At 40.4% G+C, this 17,104-nt stretch overlaps 1 protein-coding gene across 4 annotated transcripts in view; it reads right to left on the reverse strand.

Annotated features, from left to right (window-relative positions):
- The window catches only part of ZFP14 (ZFP14 zinc finger protein), a 32,917-nt gene extending 16,220 nt beyond the window's left edge, over positions 1–16,697 (reverse strand). Inside the window, exons 1-5 of one of the 4 annotated variants that reach the window (XM_082677302.1) lie at positions 16,671–16,697; positions 15,977–16,019; positions 10,968–11,052; positions 7,539–7,665; positions 6,333–6,428 (exon numbers count right to left, since the gene is read on the reverse strand). In XM_082677302.1, coding sequence (XP_082533428.1) covers positions 6,333–6,428; positions 7,539–7,665; positions 10,968–10,976 — 232 coding nt within the window. In that variant the 5' untranslated portion in view covers positions 10,977–11,052; positions 15,977–16,019; positions 16,671–16,697. Of the gene's footprint in view, positions 1–6,332; positions 6,432–6,651; positions 6,738–7,538; positions 7,666–10,967; positions 11,053–15,976; positions 16,020–16,670 lie in introns of those variants that run through there. The other 3 variants (XM_082677300.1, XM_082677301.1, XM_082677303.1) reach the window with 3 other exon arrangements.
- Between the last annotated feature and the right edge of the window lie 407 nt (positions 16,698–17,104).

Genomic DNA, 17,104 nt, shown 5'->3' on the forward strand with positions numbered 1-17,104 from the left:
TTCCCTGGTGGCACAGTGGCTAAGACTCCGCACTCCCAATGCAGGGGGCCTGGGTTCAATCCCCAGCCAGGGAACTAGATCCCACATGCATGCCACAACTAAGAGTTCACATGCCAAACTGAGGAGCCTGTGTGCCACAACTAATGAGCTGGTGAGCCACAACTAAGGAGCCCACATGCCACAACTAAGGAGCTGGGGAGCCGCAAGTAAGGAGCCCTAGAGCCACAACTAAGGAGCCCTGGAGCTGCAACTAAGGAGCCCGCCTGCCGCAACTAAGGAGCCCACATGCTGCAACTAAGGAGCCCACGAGCCACAACTAAGGAGCCCACCTGCCACAACCAAGGCCCCACACAACCAAATAAATAATATTTTTCAAAAATTCCAAGAAAACAGATAGAAGATGGAGAATTTAACCAGAGGTAGAATTCATTAAAAATATCCAAATAGAATTTTTATAACTTAAAATTACAATAAGTAAAATTAAAAATTTAACAGATAGCTTTATGGGAATTCCCTGGCAGTCCAGTGGTTAGGACTCCATGCTTTCACTGCCAAGGGTGCAGGTTCAATCCCTGGTTAGGGAACTAAGATCCTGCAAGCTGCACAGAGCAGCCAAAAAAAAAAAATTTTTTTTTAAAAATCCCTTTGCCTGACAACAGAGCCTAAAGATTAAAAAAAAAAAATTTTAACAGATAGCTTTAACAGGGCTTCCCTGGTGGCGCAGTGGTTGAGAGCCCGCCTGCTGATGCAGGGGACACGGGTTTGTGCCCCGGTCTGGGAAGATCCCACATGCTGCGGAGCGGCTGGGCCCGTGAGCCATGGCCACTGAGCCTGCGCGTCCGGAGCCTGTGCTCTGCAATGGGAGAGGCCACAACAGTGAGAGGCCCGCATACCGCAAAAAAAAAAAAAAGAAAAATACTTGATTAATCCAAAAATAGGCAGGAGATGGAAAAAAGGAAGAAAGGACATGTTGAATAAACAGAAAAAACTAGGAAGACAGTAGATTTAAGCCCAAATATATAAGAAAATTACTTAAATGTAGATGGATAAAATATACCAATTAAAAGACAAAGATGCTCCTTATCTACATAGGGGGGAGGAGGCTGTGTGAGGAGTCCAATCTGGGTAAAGAGGACATCCACTTGTGGGGGCAGCCTTGTATAGGTTGTTCGGGAGTTCCAGTGAGAAGAGGAGAGGATCCAGACAGAGGAGCAGCCCAGTATCTTCTGGACAAACCCACCATGAACCTAATATCTGTCATTCCACCAGTACCATTCAAATCAAAGACATTATCAGGGACTTCCCTGGTGGCACAGTGGTTAAGAATCCACCTGCCAATGCAGGGGACACGGGTTCGAGCCCTGGTCTGGGAAGATCCCACATGCCACGGAGCAACTAAGCCCATGGGTCACAACTACTGAGCCTGCGCTCTAAAGCCTACGAGCCACTTCTACTGAGCCCTCGTGCCACAACTACTGAAGCCCCCATGCCTGGAGCCCATGCTTCACAACAGGAGAGGCCACTGCAATGAGAAGCCTGTGCACCGCAACAAGGAGTAGCCCCCACTCGCTGCAACTAGAGAAAGCCCACATGCAACAACAAAGACCCAATGCAGCCATAAATATAAATTAATTAATTAATTAAAAACCACTACCATATTCCACTCGGACAAATAAAATAGCCTCCTAATTGGTCTTCCTACTATCCATTTTGCCCCCATTCGATCTATTCTCCATAGAGTGATAATTATAAAATAAACCAGCTCATGTCATTCCCCTGCTCAGAAACCTCCAATGTCTTTCTATCACACTTCAAAATCACATGCCAGGAGTTCCCTGGTGGCCTAGGGGTTAGGATTTCAGGCTTTCACTGCTGTGGCCCGGGTTCAATCCCTGGTTGGGGAACTGAGATCTGGCAAGCGGTGCAACAGGGCAAAAAATAAAAATAAAGTCACATGCCTTCCCCTATGACATACAAACGTTTACAAGATTTAGCCCTTGCCTAACTTACTGACTTCATCTTGTCAACTCTACTTTTCACTTACCTTTTGAGTAATCATCCTGGTCTTCTTGCTGTTCCTCAAACATCAAAGCCTTTTTTCCTCCGACCCAAGACCTCTGCATTTACTCTTCCATTAGGACTGCTCTTGCTTCTTGCTTTAGATATTCATATGGTTTGAGCTCTTTTTTCATGTTTCCACTCGAATATCACCTTCTCAAAAAGCCCCAACCACCCTAAAACAAACCTGTTTACACCTGCCAATTTCTATCCCTCTTCTTCTCACTTTTCTTAATAACACTTGTCAGTATATAATATTGTTTATTCATTTACTTGTTTACTTAATGTCCTTTCTCCTATTAAAATGTAAACAGCAAGACTGCTGGGAACTACCACTCTTGCTCACAATTGTCCTACTGGTGTCTAGGACAGGGCTTGGTTCAGACTGGGCACACAAGTATTTGCCGAATAAATGAACCAACATATTTTTAGGCAAGCAAATACATATATATTAGTCAGACTGGAAAGAAACTTGATCCCATATAGATATTGCTATGGACCAAATTGTGTCCCTCCAAAATTATACATTTAAGCCATGACACCCAATGTGACTGTATTTGGAGAAAGTGCTTTTAGGAGGCAATTAAGGTTAAATGAAGTAATAAGGATGGAGTCCTAATTCACAGGACTGGTGGGTAGAATGGGATAGGACTGGTGGTCTTACAGGAGGAAGAGAGAGATTGTGCTCTCTCTCTTCACCATGTGAGGACAGTGTGAGAACAGGGCCATCTGCAAGCCAGGAAGAGAGCCCTGATCAGGCACAAAATGTTAATCTCAGACTTCTAGCGACCAGAATTAGGAGGAAATACATTTCTGTTGTCTAAGTCACTCAGTCCATGGTATTTTTTTATGGCAGCCTGAGCTGCCTAATACAGATTTAGATATAGATGAATTGTAGTCATTGATCAAGAAAAAAGAGTAGCTCCTCTCTTTGTCAAATCTTTTACCTATCACTCCCAACAGGACATTTTTATTTACTTTTTATTTTGAAATAGCTGTAGATTCACAGGAGGTTGCAAAGAAATGTACAGGAAAGTCTCATGCAGGCTTCACCCAGCCCCTTTCAATGTTAACATCTTACAAACTATAGTACAATATTCAAACCAAGAAATTACCCTTGGTATAATCCATAGGGCTTACTTAGATTTCACCAGTTATACATGCCATCGCGTATGTGTATGTATATAGTTCCATGCAATTTTATCACATGTATATAGCCTTACATAACCACTACCACAATGAACATACTCAACTATATCATAACCACAAGACTCCCTTGTGTTATTCCTTTATAGCCCAACCATCTCCTCCCCTCCCTATGTTCCTAACCCCTGGCAACCACTAATCCATTTCCCATCTCTATAATTTTATTATTTCATAAATATTAGACAATTAGAGTCATACAGTATATAACCTTCTGTGATTGGTTTTCCTCACTCAGCATAATTTCCTTGAGGTTCATCCAAGTCGTTGTGTGTATTAATAATGTATTCCTTTTTGTTGGTGAGTATTATTCCATGGTATGGATGTACCTTTTACCCATTTTTTAATTGGGTTGTTCATCATTATACTGTTGAGTTGTAGTGTAGAGGCTGGATACTGGTCCTTTGTTTTACTACTATTTTCTCTCAGTCTGTGACTCACCTATTCATTTTTTTATTAGTATATTTTGATGAGACAAAGTTTTTAATTTAGATAAATTCTGACATCAATTTTTAATTTTTATGGTTATTGCTTTCTCCTAAGAAACCTTTGCCTACTACCAAGTCATTCCCCTATGTTTTCCTCTAAAAGCTTTATATTTCTTATATATAAAATGTATACTTAGTTCTTAAATTTTCATTTTATTTTTTATACTTAGCTTTTATATTTGGCTTTTAAGATTTTTTAATGTTTAGTTTTTATATTTATGTTTAAAATACATCTCAAATTAATTTTGGAATGAGACAGAGTTCAAGATTTTTTTCCAGCTATTCCAGCATCAGTTGTTGAAGTCTTTCCTTTCTCCACTAGAATGCTTTGATGCCTTTGTCAATAAGTAAATGACCCTTTAAGCGCATGTGAGGTCTACATCTAGGGTCTCTGTTCTGTTTGTTGATCCTTATCAACACCATAATGTCTTGATTATTAGAGTTTTATAATATATCTTGAAGTATCTTGAAGTCATGTAGTCTAAGTTCTATAATATGCTCTTCCTTTTTCAAGATTGTTTTAGACATGCTAAGTCCACTGCTTTTCCATATAAATTTTAGAATCAGCTTGTTAATGTCTACAAAAAAAAAAAAAAAGGTTCCTAGGATTATGACTGGAATTGTGTTGAATCTATACAATAGACATTTTTACAATACCGAGTCCCCATCCCAAAAATGGTATCTTTCTATTCATTAGGTCTTCTTTTATTTCTCTTAGCAATGTTCCATCATTTTTATTATAGAGGTTTTACACATTTTGTCAAATTTATTCCTTAGTATTTTGTTTTTTTGACACTACTGTAAATTGACTTAATTGACTTTAAGTTTTCTTAATTGACTTTAATTTTCTAATTTTTTTCACTCTTAGTTTATAATAACACAATTGATTTTTGTAGCTCAACCTTGTATCCTGTGATCTTACTGTGATCTTCAAGTATTGCTTTGAGTATCTGTTATTTTGATTCCTTACAATTTTCTAAGTATATAATTATGCCATCTCCAAATAGTTTTACTTCTTCATTTCTGATCTTTACAATATCTCTTATCTCTTTTTCTTGCCTTATTGCAATGCTAGAACCTTCAATACAATGTTAAGTAGAATTGGGGAGACTGGGCATCCTTGCCTTGCTCACAATCTTGGGGGAAACTCTTCAATCAAGTATGATGAAGTTTATGATGTAGTATTTTTTCAGCAGATGTCCCTTATCAGATTGAGGAAGCTCCCCTCAGTTTCTAGTTTCCTGAGAATTTTTATTATGAATGGATGTTGAATTTTGTCATATGCTATTTTTACATCTATGGAGATGATCACATGGTTTCTCACATTTCTGTTAATATATTAAATTACACTGATTAATTTTTTAATGTTAAACCAAGATAGGGTTTTCCTGGGATAAACCCTACTTGGTCATCATTTTTATATATTGCTGGATTTAATTTCCTGATTTTTTTTTTTCCTGATATTTTTTAAACATTTTACATCTACATTCACAAAGGATAGAAATTACCAAAGGGAAAAAAAAATTATAGACTTATATCCTTCATGAACTTAGTAAAAGAGTTATAGTAGTCTCATAAAATGAATTGGAAGTTCTTTCTTTTTCTGAAGGAATTTGTGTAATACTGTAATATTTCTTCCTTAAATATTTAATAGAATTCACCAGTGAAACCATTTGGGCCTAGCATTTTCTTTCTGGAAAGACTTCTGATAATGGATTCAATTATTTCAGCAGATATGAAGTTATTCATATTTTCTTTTTTCTCTTGTGTCAGGTCTGGTAAGCTATATTTTTCACGGATTTTTTCCATTTCATTAAATTTGTCAAATTTACTGACATAAAGTTATTCATGGTATCCTCTTTTTTTTTTTTTTTTTTTTTTTTTGCAGTACACGGGCCTCTCACTGTTGTGGCCTCTCCCATTGCAGAGCACAGGGTCCGGATGCGCAGGCTCAGTGGCCATGGCTCACAGGCCCAGCAGCTCCGTGGCATCTCCAGGACCGGGGCACGAACCCGTGTCCCCTGCATCGGCAGGCGGACTCTCAACCACTGTGCTATCAGGGAAGCCTCTCTTATTTTTTTAGTGGCTGTAAAAATGTGAAGTGAAAACCTCTCTTTCATTCCTGGTATTAGTAATTTATATTGCCTCTCTTTCTTTCTTGATTAGTCAAGCTGGTGTTTATCAATTTTGTTGATCTTTTCAAGAAATCAACTCTAAGCTTTATTAATTTTCACTTTTTTTCTTTTTCTATTTTGTTGATTTTAACTCATATTTATTATCATTTTTTTCCTTCTACTGAGAACAGTTTCTCTCTTTGAAGTGGGAGAGAAACATGAGAAAAGAAACAGAGAGTTGTAATCGAGGCCAGTAGGAAGTTCCTTTGCTAGCCCAAAGATTAAAGATTAATTTGCTAGCCCAAAGGTTAAAGATTTTAATTTGCTTCCTAGGTCTCAGGCCTTTTCTCCACAGGCTATGTGCTTTTGAAGAGAGATGTGTAACATCTCGAGGGTACGTCTCTACTCTAACATACTTGGCTATTACATACAGTAATGACTTCCCCATGCCTGCTAAGCCCTCACTCACCAGGGTGATGTCTTCTTGTCCCTTCCCTTACAACCATCCAGGGCTCCTTCCCTTCATCCAATAAGGTAGTCACATCTGGTTTAGAAATGGAAGGTCCTGCTTAAAAGATAATGTGACATGAAATTATAAGCCCCAAAGTCCTTAGGTTCAGATTTGGTTAAATTTATAATAAACGATAGATCAAAATGATACTTTATAAAGCCTAAGAGCAAAGAAATGCCAGGTAGTTGAAGAACACTCATACTAGGGTAACCTCAGGACCACAAGGAGTAGACACCAGATGCGTAAGAACAGGCCTTAAAACAATTTAAACTCATACCTCATACAAGCTCTGTTGAGAGGCAGTCTTTTGTAATAGTTGAAAACACAGAATATGGATCCAGACTGCATGGGTTCATATCCTGCCTTTGTTGCTATGTTACCTCTGCAAATTATTAACATTTTGTGCCTAAATTTTCTCATCTGAAATAAGGATAATAATAGCATATTTCTCATAGAGTTGTTGTGAGGATTAATTAATAACATACAATGCTCAGAATAGTATGTAAGTATATGCAGTTATATGTATATATACACATAATATGTGTGTATACTAGCTATTAACTTTTATTGTTATCAATTTGCTGAGAGAATAAGAAGCTTCCTCAGACATCCTCAGATTCTTATTAAGATATTCATTTAATGTTGAATGCAAAGTTCTTAGACTTTAACTTTCTACGACAAAGCAAGTAGAACTGAATATGTCTGTTATAGGAAACAGAATGCACTTACTTGAGTTTTAGATGAACTTTGTGGATCCACCTCATACTATGTAAGTTCTACAGGCTCCTCTGATTTTTAAAGAGACTCAGAATCCCTGAGTCTAGGTATTCTCTTTGCAGGTGGATTATAAAGGAGGGTTAAGCATCTACATCAATTCCGAGCCTGGTTTCTTGGAGAATGCGTCTGTTGTAAAAAACCCAGAATTCAAACCCAGCCCCTTGAATACTAAGGAAACATGGAAACAACAGAGCCTGGAAAGTCTGAAGGACCTAGCCTGCTGAACCTGAGAGTGATGAAGTGTTAAAAGGAGGGGCCTACTTCCAACCTAAAAAAGCTTGAACCATTCCTTTGGAACAGAGAGAAAAATTTTATCTAGTTTCTCAAAACATAGTCCTGATATTGACAGAAGAGAAAGCCAGTATAATTGGGGATAAATAGCCTTACCTAGTGAGATGAAGTTGCTATAATTCTCCCACATGACATCCCTATATAAGTCCCTCTGAGCTGAGTCCAGGAATTCCCATTCTTCCTGTGAGAAGTCTATGGCCACATCTCTGAATGTCACTGAACCCTGAAAAAATAAAACTCATGGATAACTTGTGAAAATAAATGAAATATTTTTTAAATGGAAAGAGGGATCAATGATTGCATTGCAGAGAGGGAGGGAGCACACAGCAAGCAAATTTATGACATGTGTAAGGACAGTAAGAAAATTAGTATCACTGAAGCATAGTGCTACATGCCTTGAACAGTCCTGTGAGTGCAAATAAGATTAAATTTTTACCCAAAAATATCTGGAAAGGAATAAAATAACCAAAAGAAGTTCCAATTAAATGAAACAGTGCACACAAACCCTCTGCAAGCTGTATCTCCACCACAAATTCTTATGAAATATGAGGTCTTCTACCTTCTTTCCCCTTTACTGATCATGAAAAAACATTGATAAAAATGAAATGTACTATGAAATCTCTAAGAAAATAGACTCAAGTTCACCATAAAGTCACATTTTATTATAAGCATCTTCCCTGTTACGACCAATTCTTTAGTAAATTTTTAAAAATTTGCTACATGGCAGTCCACATTTCAAATGTATTAAATCCAATCTTTTTTTCCTCTCTCTTTAGATGTCTGGATTCAATACAGTCTCAAAAATCTTCCTCAACTCTCACATTCTACTTTATCTATTACTTATGCATCTGGATGATCTTCTTACTATTTATCATCCATCATCCCTCACTGAACATCCTTCCTCATTCCTGAGTTAGAGGATACCGAATGGTAAAGGTATCACCCTGGACCAGTGGTTTTCAATGAGGAGTGATTTTACTTCCCAGAAGACATCTGGCCATGTCTGGAGACAATTTTGATAGGCACAACTAGGGTGAAGGGGTGTGAGTGTTAGAAGTGTCTAACTGGTAGAGGCCAGGGATACTGTTAAACATCCTACAATGCAGAGGACAATCCCCCACAATAAAATATTCTCTGGCTCAAAATATTAATACAGTTGAAACTTGAACAACACAGATTTGAACTGCGTGGTACCAGTTATATGTATATTTTTTTCAATAGTAAATACTACAGTATTATGCAATTCTTGGTTGGTTGAATCTGTGGATGCAGAACTGCATATGATGAGGAATTCCAGATATGGAGGAACGGCATATACAGAGGGCCAGATTTTCAACTGCACAAAGGATCAGCGTCCCTAATCCCTGCGTTGTTCAAAGGTCAAGTGTAGTTCCAAGGTTGAGAAACCCTGCTCTAAACCAGCACATCCTGTAAAACTACACGATGGACTCTGCTCCTATTATCCTTCTCTCAGGGGTTCCTGGAGATGATTCTTCCTCTCTGTTTGCAGTTCTGTTCCAATCACCTCCTACTCACCCCATTGCTGAAGGAGGGATCCCTCACCCTAAATGGTATGAGATGACTGAATATCCGACACCTGACAGATGAGACTGACAGCAGGTTATTAGTCACATATACTCACAGCCCAGGAGAGGAAGACACCACACATCATGCAGGGCCACACAGGGGTTGCACTCAGGAATAAGGTGAACAAGCAGGATCTGTGGGAGGCAGGCTTTATAGTAAAAAGAGGATGAGGGGTCCCTGGCCAATGCAGGAGGATGTGATGAGCTTGTTTGAATAATTCTGTGGGCTGGCAAGGAGGTGAAACCTATTAGGTTGAAGACTAAGAGGGGTTTAGCTGGTCTAGCTGATAGGGAAACTAGCCAGGTAAAGAGTCTTTTCCATCGCATGGGGGCCACATCTGGGGAGAGCAGCGAACTCTTGGTTAGGTCTGATAATATATCAAGGCAGCATATGAACTTTTAGGCCTCACAATACAAGGTCGCAATCATCTCCCTACCTTATCCACCCAATCCTAAAAGCCTTACATACCATAAGATCTCAACGCATACAAGGACTAAGACCAGCCAATACTAAATCTCATCTTATGTACTTAAAAAATTCAGGTCTGTGGAGAAGTTTGGAGTTTTCCCTATAAGCAGTCAAATAAGACCAAATTCTCTCTTTCATCAAACTACAAGATCATCAAGGAGTGTTCAAAACAGGGATCTCCCATTTAATATTAATAATCCATTCTTGAAAATCAAGACATTCTAACACTATTTTCCCACCATTTTGTGTGGGTGCCTATTTTCCCATCATTTTAAAGCAAAGAATTATACTGCATTATATATCAATTCCAACCCTCCAACTAGCTTCACATTTCCCCCAGGACAGAATTAGAGTACACGTGGGTCAGTGCACACATGATATCTCTGGCTTTAGTACTTTCACTGTCTCTTACCAAATTTTTTTTTCTCACTTGCTTTGCTTCTTTCTCTACAAGTTTCTTCAATACTTTTCCAACTTCTTAGGAACTCATTTTACAAAATGACAAAAACAGGGGTTACATGTGAAGTGCACTTTGCAAATGCGCTTCCAAGGAGAACATAACGGCAGGCCTGGCTCACACTCTGTATGATGCTCTGAGGCCTCCCTTATCACCAGCAGTACCACTTATACACATCCCCTTTAATGATATCTGCATGCATTTCAAAACATCTGCAGATGGTTCTGATGATCCAGCAATTGTATTTGGAATATAGCAAGACTTCCTACACATTGTTTTCTGTTTTAAAAAAAGTTACATTGAACTATAAAATTTCACTTACATAAAGTTCTAAAAATAGGCAACATTATTGTATGGTGTTCAAAGTCAGGATTACATTTGGTTACATTTGGACTGGGTAGGTAGAAAGTGACTGAAAGGGGGACACGTGAATGCTAGTAATATTCTCTTTCTTGACCTGAGTGCTGATAGCATAGATATACTCAATTTATGAAAATTCATTCAGCTGCACACTTCTGATTTGTGCACTATTCTCTATGTACGTTATACAGCAATACAAAGTTAAAAAAACTTTTAAAAGATGTCAAATTGTGTATCGGGGATGTCAATTTTTCCCATATAAAACTAGGCCCCAAATCACTGTAATTCAGAGAAATATGCTTTCTCTGAAGTTTAGGTATTAAAATCAAAAGCTAAAATCAAAAATGTTAACGGGGGGACATTCTGCAGAGAATACCCACATTCTTCTTAAGGCATTTCACTTTTGCTCCTTGATGACTCTTGACAGAAGATTCTGTAGATAGGAGATGGTCCACATTAGTGGAAAAAAGGGAAGGGGGCACATAGGGGACACTGGGCTATTTGTCCCTAACTCTGACAGGAATGAGAGGAACTAGAGTGGGTTCTTGGATGGAATTCTGTTAAATAGGAAGTTTCAGGATAATATTCCTTATCCTGAAACATGGCCTAGAAATTGGCAATATTTCAAAAATGAAGAAGAAGCACCAACTTACATGGGCCATTGTTTCCAACTGCAAGAACCGGTCAGTCCTTTTCAAGATTTCTCTGTTGGAGAACTAGAGTCCAGATAAGCCAGATCTGGAAGAAGAAAAAGCAGCCATGAAACCAGATGTGCCTCAGAGCTCCCAAAATGACTTATGTTAGTATGAGCTTTTTTTCTCTTCCATTCCTGCTTCCAAACTACTCTTCACCGTTATACCCACATTGCTCTCATACCCAACTGGAGGAGAGTATAGGGAGTCTGAAGAAATCCAAGCCCTGACAAAACTCAGCTAAACAATAATGATCTTTGTACAGAGCCAAGATACTTTAGCGGGAGGATTTCTATCCAGTTCCCCATCTGGCAGTGTGGATCTGGTCCTGACACTGGATTCCTCAGACTTGTCCTGAGCAGCATCTCCCCTTTCCAGTACAATTTTTTCAGGGCTGAGAAAGGGCCACACCATCCACACAGAGCCTCCTATGAGCCCCAGGATCCTGCCTGAACCTCCTAAACACAAAGACTGAAAACCACACAGATCGGGCCTGGCAGCTCCTGACACTGTAAAGCTGCACTGGTCTTTCCCCAGCCCGGACAACTCACTACTCTGTTTCCCAGTCAGAACCTCTCACACCATGACGTCCTTTTCCACCCCCTCTTTCAGTAGAGGATTCATGACTGTTGCAGTTAGTCAACAACAAACATTCATTGAGAAATTTCTTGTGATGGCTGCTTTAGGTACATCACTCAGCATTGTTCTGCAAAGTAGTTCCTCTCTCCTTTCCATAGTTCAGAAAACTGATGCTCAGGGGTCAGATCATTTGCCCAGATTCAGTTATTAAGTGGCAGAGCTTTGTTTTGAGTCCACATTTCTCTAACTAAAAAGCCATCTTTCAACTTTGGTTTTTGCCTCTGAAGGGTAGAATTTCTACTTCACTGAGAGAAATCTGAGCAAGGGCAATTCACTAAAAAATAGAAATAACCTTTCAAAAGATACTAGACCTCACTCTAATTAACGAAATGTGTTTAAAGCAACCAAAACATACCTCTTTACAGCGACTGGATTGGGAGAGCTAAAAGATCTAAAGACTGATGATATTAGCAAGGTCACAGCACACTAGGTTGGTCCAAATTTAGAACTGTGTGAAACAGCATTTAAACCCCATAACGCTGTAAACCAGAAACTCCACTTCTGGGACTAAAGGAACTATTTGCACATGTACATAGAGATGTTTGCAGAGATGTGTGAACAGATTTGGTTTATAATGAATAAAAGCTGAAAATAATTAAACTGGGGAATGATTAAATAAACTGTAGTGTGGCCTCTTGCCTTCCAAGATGGCCCACACTCTGTCTATGAAGTGTGTATCTCCCTGAATAAACCTTCTTTCACTTTACTATGTCTTGCTCTTGAATTCTTGCCTGCACAAAGCCAAGAACACACACTTGGCGGCCATCCCAGGGACTCAGACATGATTTGGGATGTGACCATCCTCTCGCACCCCACTCTCTTTCCTGCAACATCTTTTCTGGCACCCAATGCAGGGCCTCAAAGGCCATAATCTTGATCCGCCTACTGGGCTATGGCTCCCCTCTGAAGGGTGGCTGGGACTCATCCTGAGCCATGTAGATTCAAGTAGCCCGTTAAGTGGCAGCTGACGTCGACTGCAGGATCTGGCAGAGACCAGTTCTCTGGCCACAAAGAAGCGCACTGAGGCCAAGGCTTTTCCCCCTCAGTCTTTCTCATTCTCCTATTGCTCTATCTCTTTGGACTTGAAAAGATCCACCCAGACGACCACCAAACATCCAAATTAAGACTGCGTGGCAAGTAACTGACAACTTGGTTGGGTCTAAAGAACTCCTGCCAGGGGGCTAACCTGGTGGTGCAGTGGTTGAGAATCTGCCTGCTAATGCAGGGAACACGGGTTCGAGCCCTGGTCTGGGAGGATCCCACATGCCGCGGAGCAACTAGGCCCGTGAGCCACAACTACTGAGCCTGCGCGTCTGGAGCCTGTGCTTAAGGCCGCGATAGTGAGAGGGCCGCGCACCGCGATGAAGAGGGGCCCCCGCTTGCCGCAACTAGAGAAAGCCCTCGCACAGAAACGAAGACCCAACACAGCAAAAATAAAAAAATAAATTAAAAAAAAAACACAAAAAAACTGTAGTGCATCTATACCACTGAAAACCATGCAAAGAGTAAAAAGTGATGATGTTGCCCTAACTTTGATGAAATGGGTAAAGCCAATATGTTAAATACAAAAAATCCCAGCATGTGTGGCCTTAAACTATTTTGACAGAAAAAAAAAAATCACATGTATGCCTAGAAGGACCAGTTAAAATGTTTACAGTGGTAGCTCACAACACTCACCACCATATTAAACACAGTGTGACCCTAAAGTATGCAAATACTCCAAAAAAGGGAAAGACTTTCCCAATTCAAGTTTTCTTCCAGTCTTCTGTTGAAGAAAAAAGTTCAGGATACTCTAAAAACAGCTGTTGTTTTTCCTGAGTGGCTCTTCTTCTTTACTTCAGCGTCTAATTCATGATTTAATCATGAACCAACTCCATGATTTAATTTACCCATATGTTAGAGTACTACCTAGAAAAGGATGACGAAGTCTCTCATATCTTTTAGGCACCGATGGCAGTCTCATGGCTGCTTCCTTTCACAGCGTCCTGACAAATGGGTTTCTTTTGCTTCTGAACCAATCCTTTGGGCTAAGATGCCTATGAAGCCCTCCAACTGCTATTAGATCTTCTTGTCCTATTTTTCTAACCTTGCATGTAACATCATTAAAATAAAAATTGTAAGGCATAAATCTTACTGTATGAAATCCTCCTTTTACAGAGACCTCACAGCTATAATCTGGACATAACTTGACAGTGCTTGCTGTCATCATCTTAATATCACCCCCCTCATGATGGATTACTGAGTAAGGTGGGAAGGATTTGTTCAAGTAGATGTGATGATGAGATTTGGTATACTGTTGTAATTACTAACATAGGCTTTTCTGTCAAACTTCCAAGATATAAATCTCAGCTCTGACAGTTATTAAGTGTGTTACCTTGGATATGTTACTTAACTTTTCAGCCTTAGATTCCTCCCATATAAAATGGTGATAACTATAGATTCTATCCCAAAGCATTGTTATGAGTATTAAATAAGACACTACATATAATAACACACTAAAGTAGCAAATAAACATTTAATAAACGTCAGCTATATCACTGAAGATGAAGAATACTACATACTTCTTCCCACAGTTATTAAAGAAAATTCTCTTCTGAGCTTTCTTTTTTCTTCCACAAAAAGTTTGAGCTTCTCAGCCCCGCTCTTCCTGAGAATGCTAATAAATTTCAGAGCTTCAGACTGATAGGCAATTCCTCTTGATTAACAACAATTTACAAAGGGAGGGTATGTGGATGAAGCATACATGGCAAAATCCTCATAATTTTTGGATCTGGGTGATGAGGAAAAACATGGATCACACTTTAATAATATCAACAGAATCTACTGAGTACTTATGTATCAAGCATTATCTGAGGACCTTACATATATTAATTCACCTATTCTTAGCAACCCTACACAGTAGGTTCTATTATTATCCTCTTTTTACAGATGAAGGAACTGTGGCACAAAGAGATGAAATAAATTGCCCCAACTTCACCCAGCTCTAAGGGTGAAGGATTAGGATTAGCACCTTGATAATTTGGCTCCATAACCCATATTGCAACTATACTAAACTGCCTGTCATAAGACCACATAAATATGTGGCCTGAAACAAACTCATGCCGTCAAAAACCTCAAACCAATTTTCAAATTTCTACTGATGTTTCCCTTCCCTCCCACTAGTAATCCCTTGTCTTGTTAACACAGAGCTCTCTGTTAAAAATCTATCACCTTACCACTCCTAAAAGCTTCAAAAGCATAAGACCCTGTCACCAATCAAACCATCTCCTATCTTTCCCTGCTTTTGACCTCAGGGCAGTGGAAAAGATCAAAACACCTAGTGTATGATTCCAACTAAACTGTAATAAATAAATCATAATAAATCACAGCCTAAAATAAAGCTCTGGGCTTCCCTGGTGGCGCGGTGGTTGGGGGTCCGCCTGCCGATGCTGGGGACACGGGTTCGTGCCCCAGTCCGGGAGGATCCCGCGTGCCGTGGAGCGGCTGTGACCGTGAGCCGTGGCCGCTGAGCCTTCACGTCCGGAGCCTGTGCTCCGCAGCGGGAGAGGCCACAGCAGTGAGAGGCCCGCGTACCATACACACACAAAAAATAAATAAAGCTCTACAGTTAGCCTCCCTGCATGAGGTTTACCTGCAGACCATTCAAACTATTAGAAAGCAGCAGCTCACAGGTGGAATTAAATGACTGCCAAATGTTCATCTGAATAGCCACTGGAGAGGAGAGGATACCCTTGATGGAGGTGGGGGGGACTCTACCCTCATCCTCTCCACCATTCACTGGGAAGGAAGAACAAAGTACCACGCCAATGGATAGGATATTCTGGTATTAAAGCCTAACCAACTGAAGACTACCTGTAACAATTCTGTACAGTCCAACAAAATAAGATTTATTGACTCAAGAGAGGGAGGAAATTCTACAGGAATGGCTGGAATGTGATGGAGGAGAGGGATAAGAAAAGCTCTTTTGTAAAGAGCTGAATTCCAGCTGAAGGATTCTGAAGAAGTGGGGAACCATACTTCAGTGACTGCTGCTTCTGAGGTGAGAATAGGAGCGGCAGGGATTAATTGGAGATTAAGTGCTAGAAAGTGAAGTGAGGGTAATTTAGTAACTGGGTATCCCCAGTGATAAAATAAAATCAGCAAGGCAGGTCTGGGGCAACACTGGTAAGAAAGCTATAAGCTCTCAAAAAGGGAGTCTTTATGGCATTTTACAACTGCTGCATGACCTGGGCAGAAATAATGTTTTCTATTAACTCTGCAGCTTGCTTTATCTGTCTATCCTCTCCCATCCAGATTAATGGCAGGGCCGCTTTATCTTTTTTCAGTCCGACCTGATTTTTCACTCTTTCACAGGAGAAGCAAACGTCCCCACGTCTAGAAAAAAATAAAAATTACATTTCATGGAACAAAGAGGAAACATAAACATATATATAATTATATACATATATATACACACACACACATATATAATTGTATATACATAATTATTTTCTCCTGACTCCATTCCTAAAGATCAGCAGGTTGGGGGACGGAGACGGGAATCTGGACACATTGCGCCTTTTTCGGAGCTCAGCCTGTCCAGATTAAGGACACACCCCCGCTACCACATTTGCTCCCGCCATCCACCACACACATAACCCGATGGAAGTAAGAGAGAGCCTGGGGAGAAGCTGACCCTTCTGGGTGAGAATGGCCAGAGTACAAAGACCAGGGCTGGAATACGTCTCTGAGTTCTCAAAAGCTGCCTTGGGAGGGAGCTCTGGCTAAGCTGTGGTTCTGAGAGCTGTTGTTCTGCGTCTTTTTGTTAGGGGCCTTCACTGTGAGGTTCATAAATCTAACTCGGAGCCATTCTGGGCCGCTGCATTTGTGCGGCCCTGAAGCAGGAGGACAGAGGACGCACCAGGGTGCCCAGTGTCCAGTCAGCGTCACAAACTACACAGTCACTTCAGCCCAGTGCACACAGAGGGCCGCGCCGCCCCCGCGCCGCCCCCGCGCCCATTTCCTCAATGCACAAGACCAACTCACCTCTCCGAGCCGACACCAGCAAGGAAGCCGGAAGGAAACTAGGTGCAGAGGCTTGTGGGAAATGTAGTCCCGGTAGGGAGGGCCTGGTCCTCGCCCCAACGGGCTGAGAGGAATGCGCAAGCGCAGGCGCGAGCGATTGGGGCGGGAGCGGGCGGTGGACCTCCGGACTTGGATTTTATGTATTAGTTCATAGATGGAAGGATTTTTCTCCTCTCAAAAAACTTTAGAAGTTATCTGAAAATATCTAGGCTAATCTTAAATCTCATTTTTCGAACAGCAAAATATGTATGAAGTAGGAGATACATGAAAACTGCGATTGTGGATTTGTCTATTTCTACCTTTAGTTCATTCAGTTTTTGCATCATGTATTTTGAAGCTGTTATTATAGCATACGCACATTTATGATTGTTTCTCCCCAATGAATTGACCCTTCT

Source organism: Grampus griseus, assembly GCF_964374135.1.
Source record: "Grampus griseus genome assembly, chromosome: 19".
Lineage (NCBI taxonomy): Eukaryota > Metazoa > Chordata > Mammalia > Artiodactyla > Delphinidae > Grampus > Grampus griseus.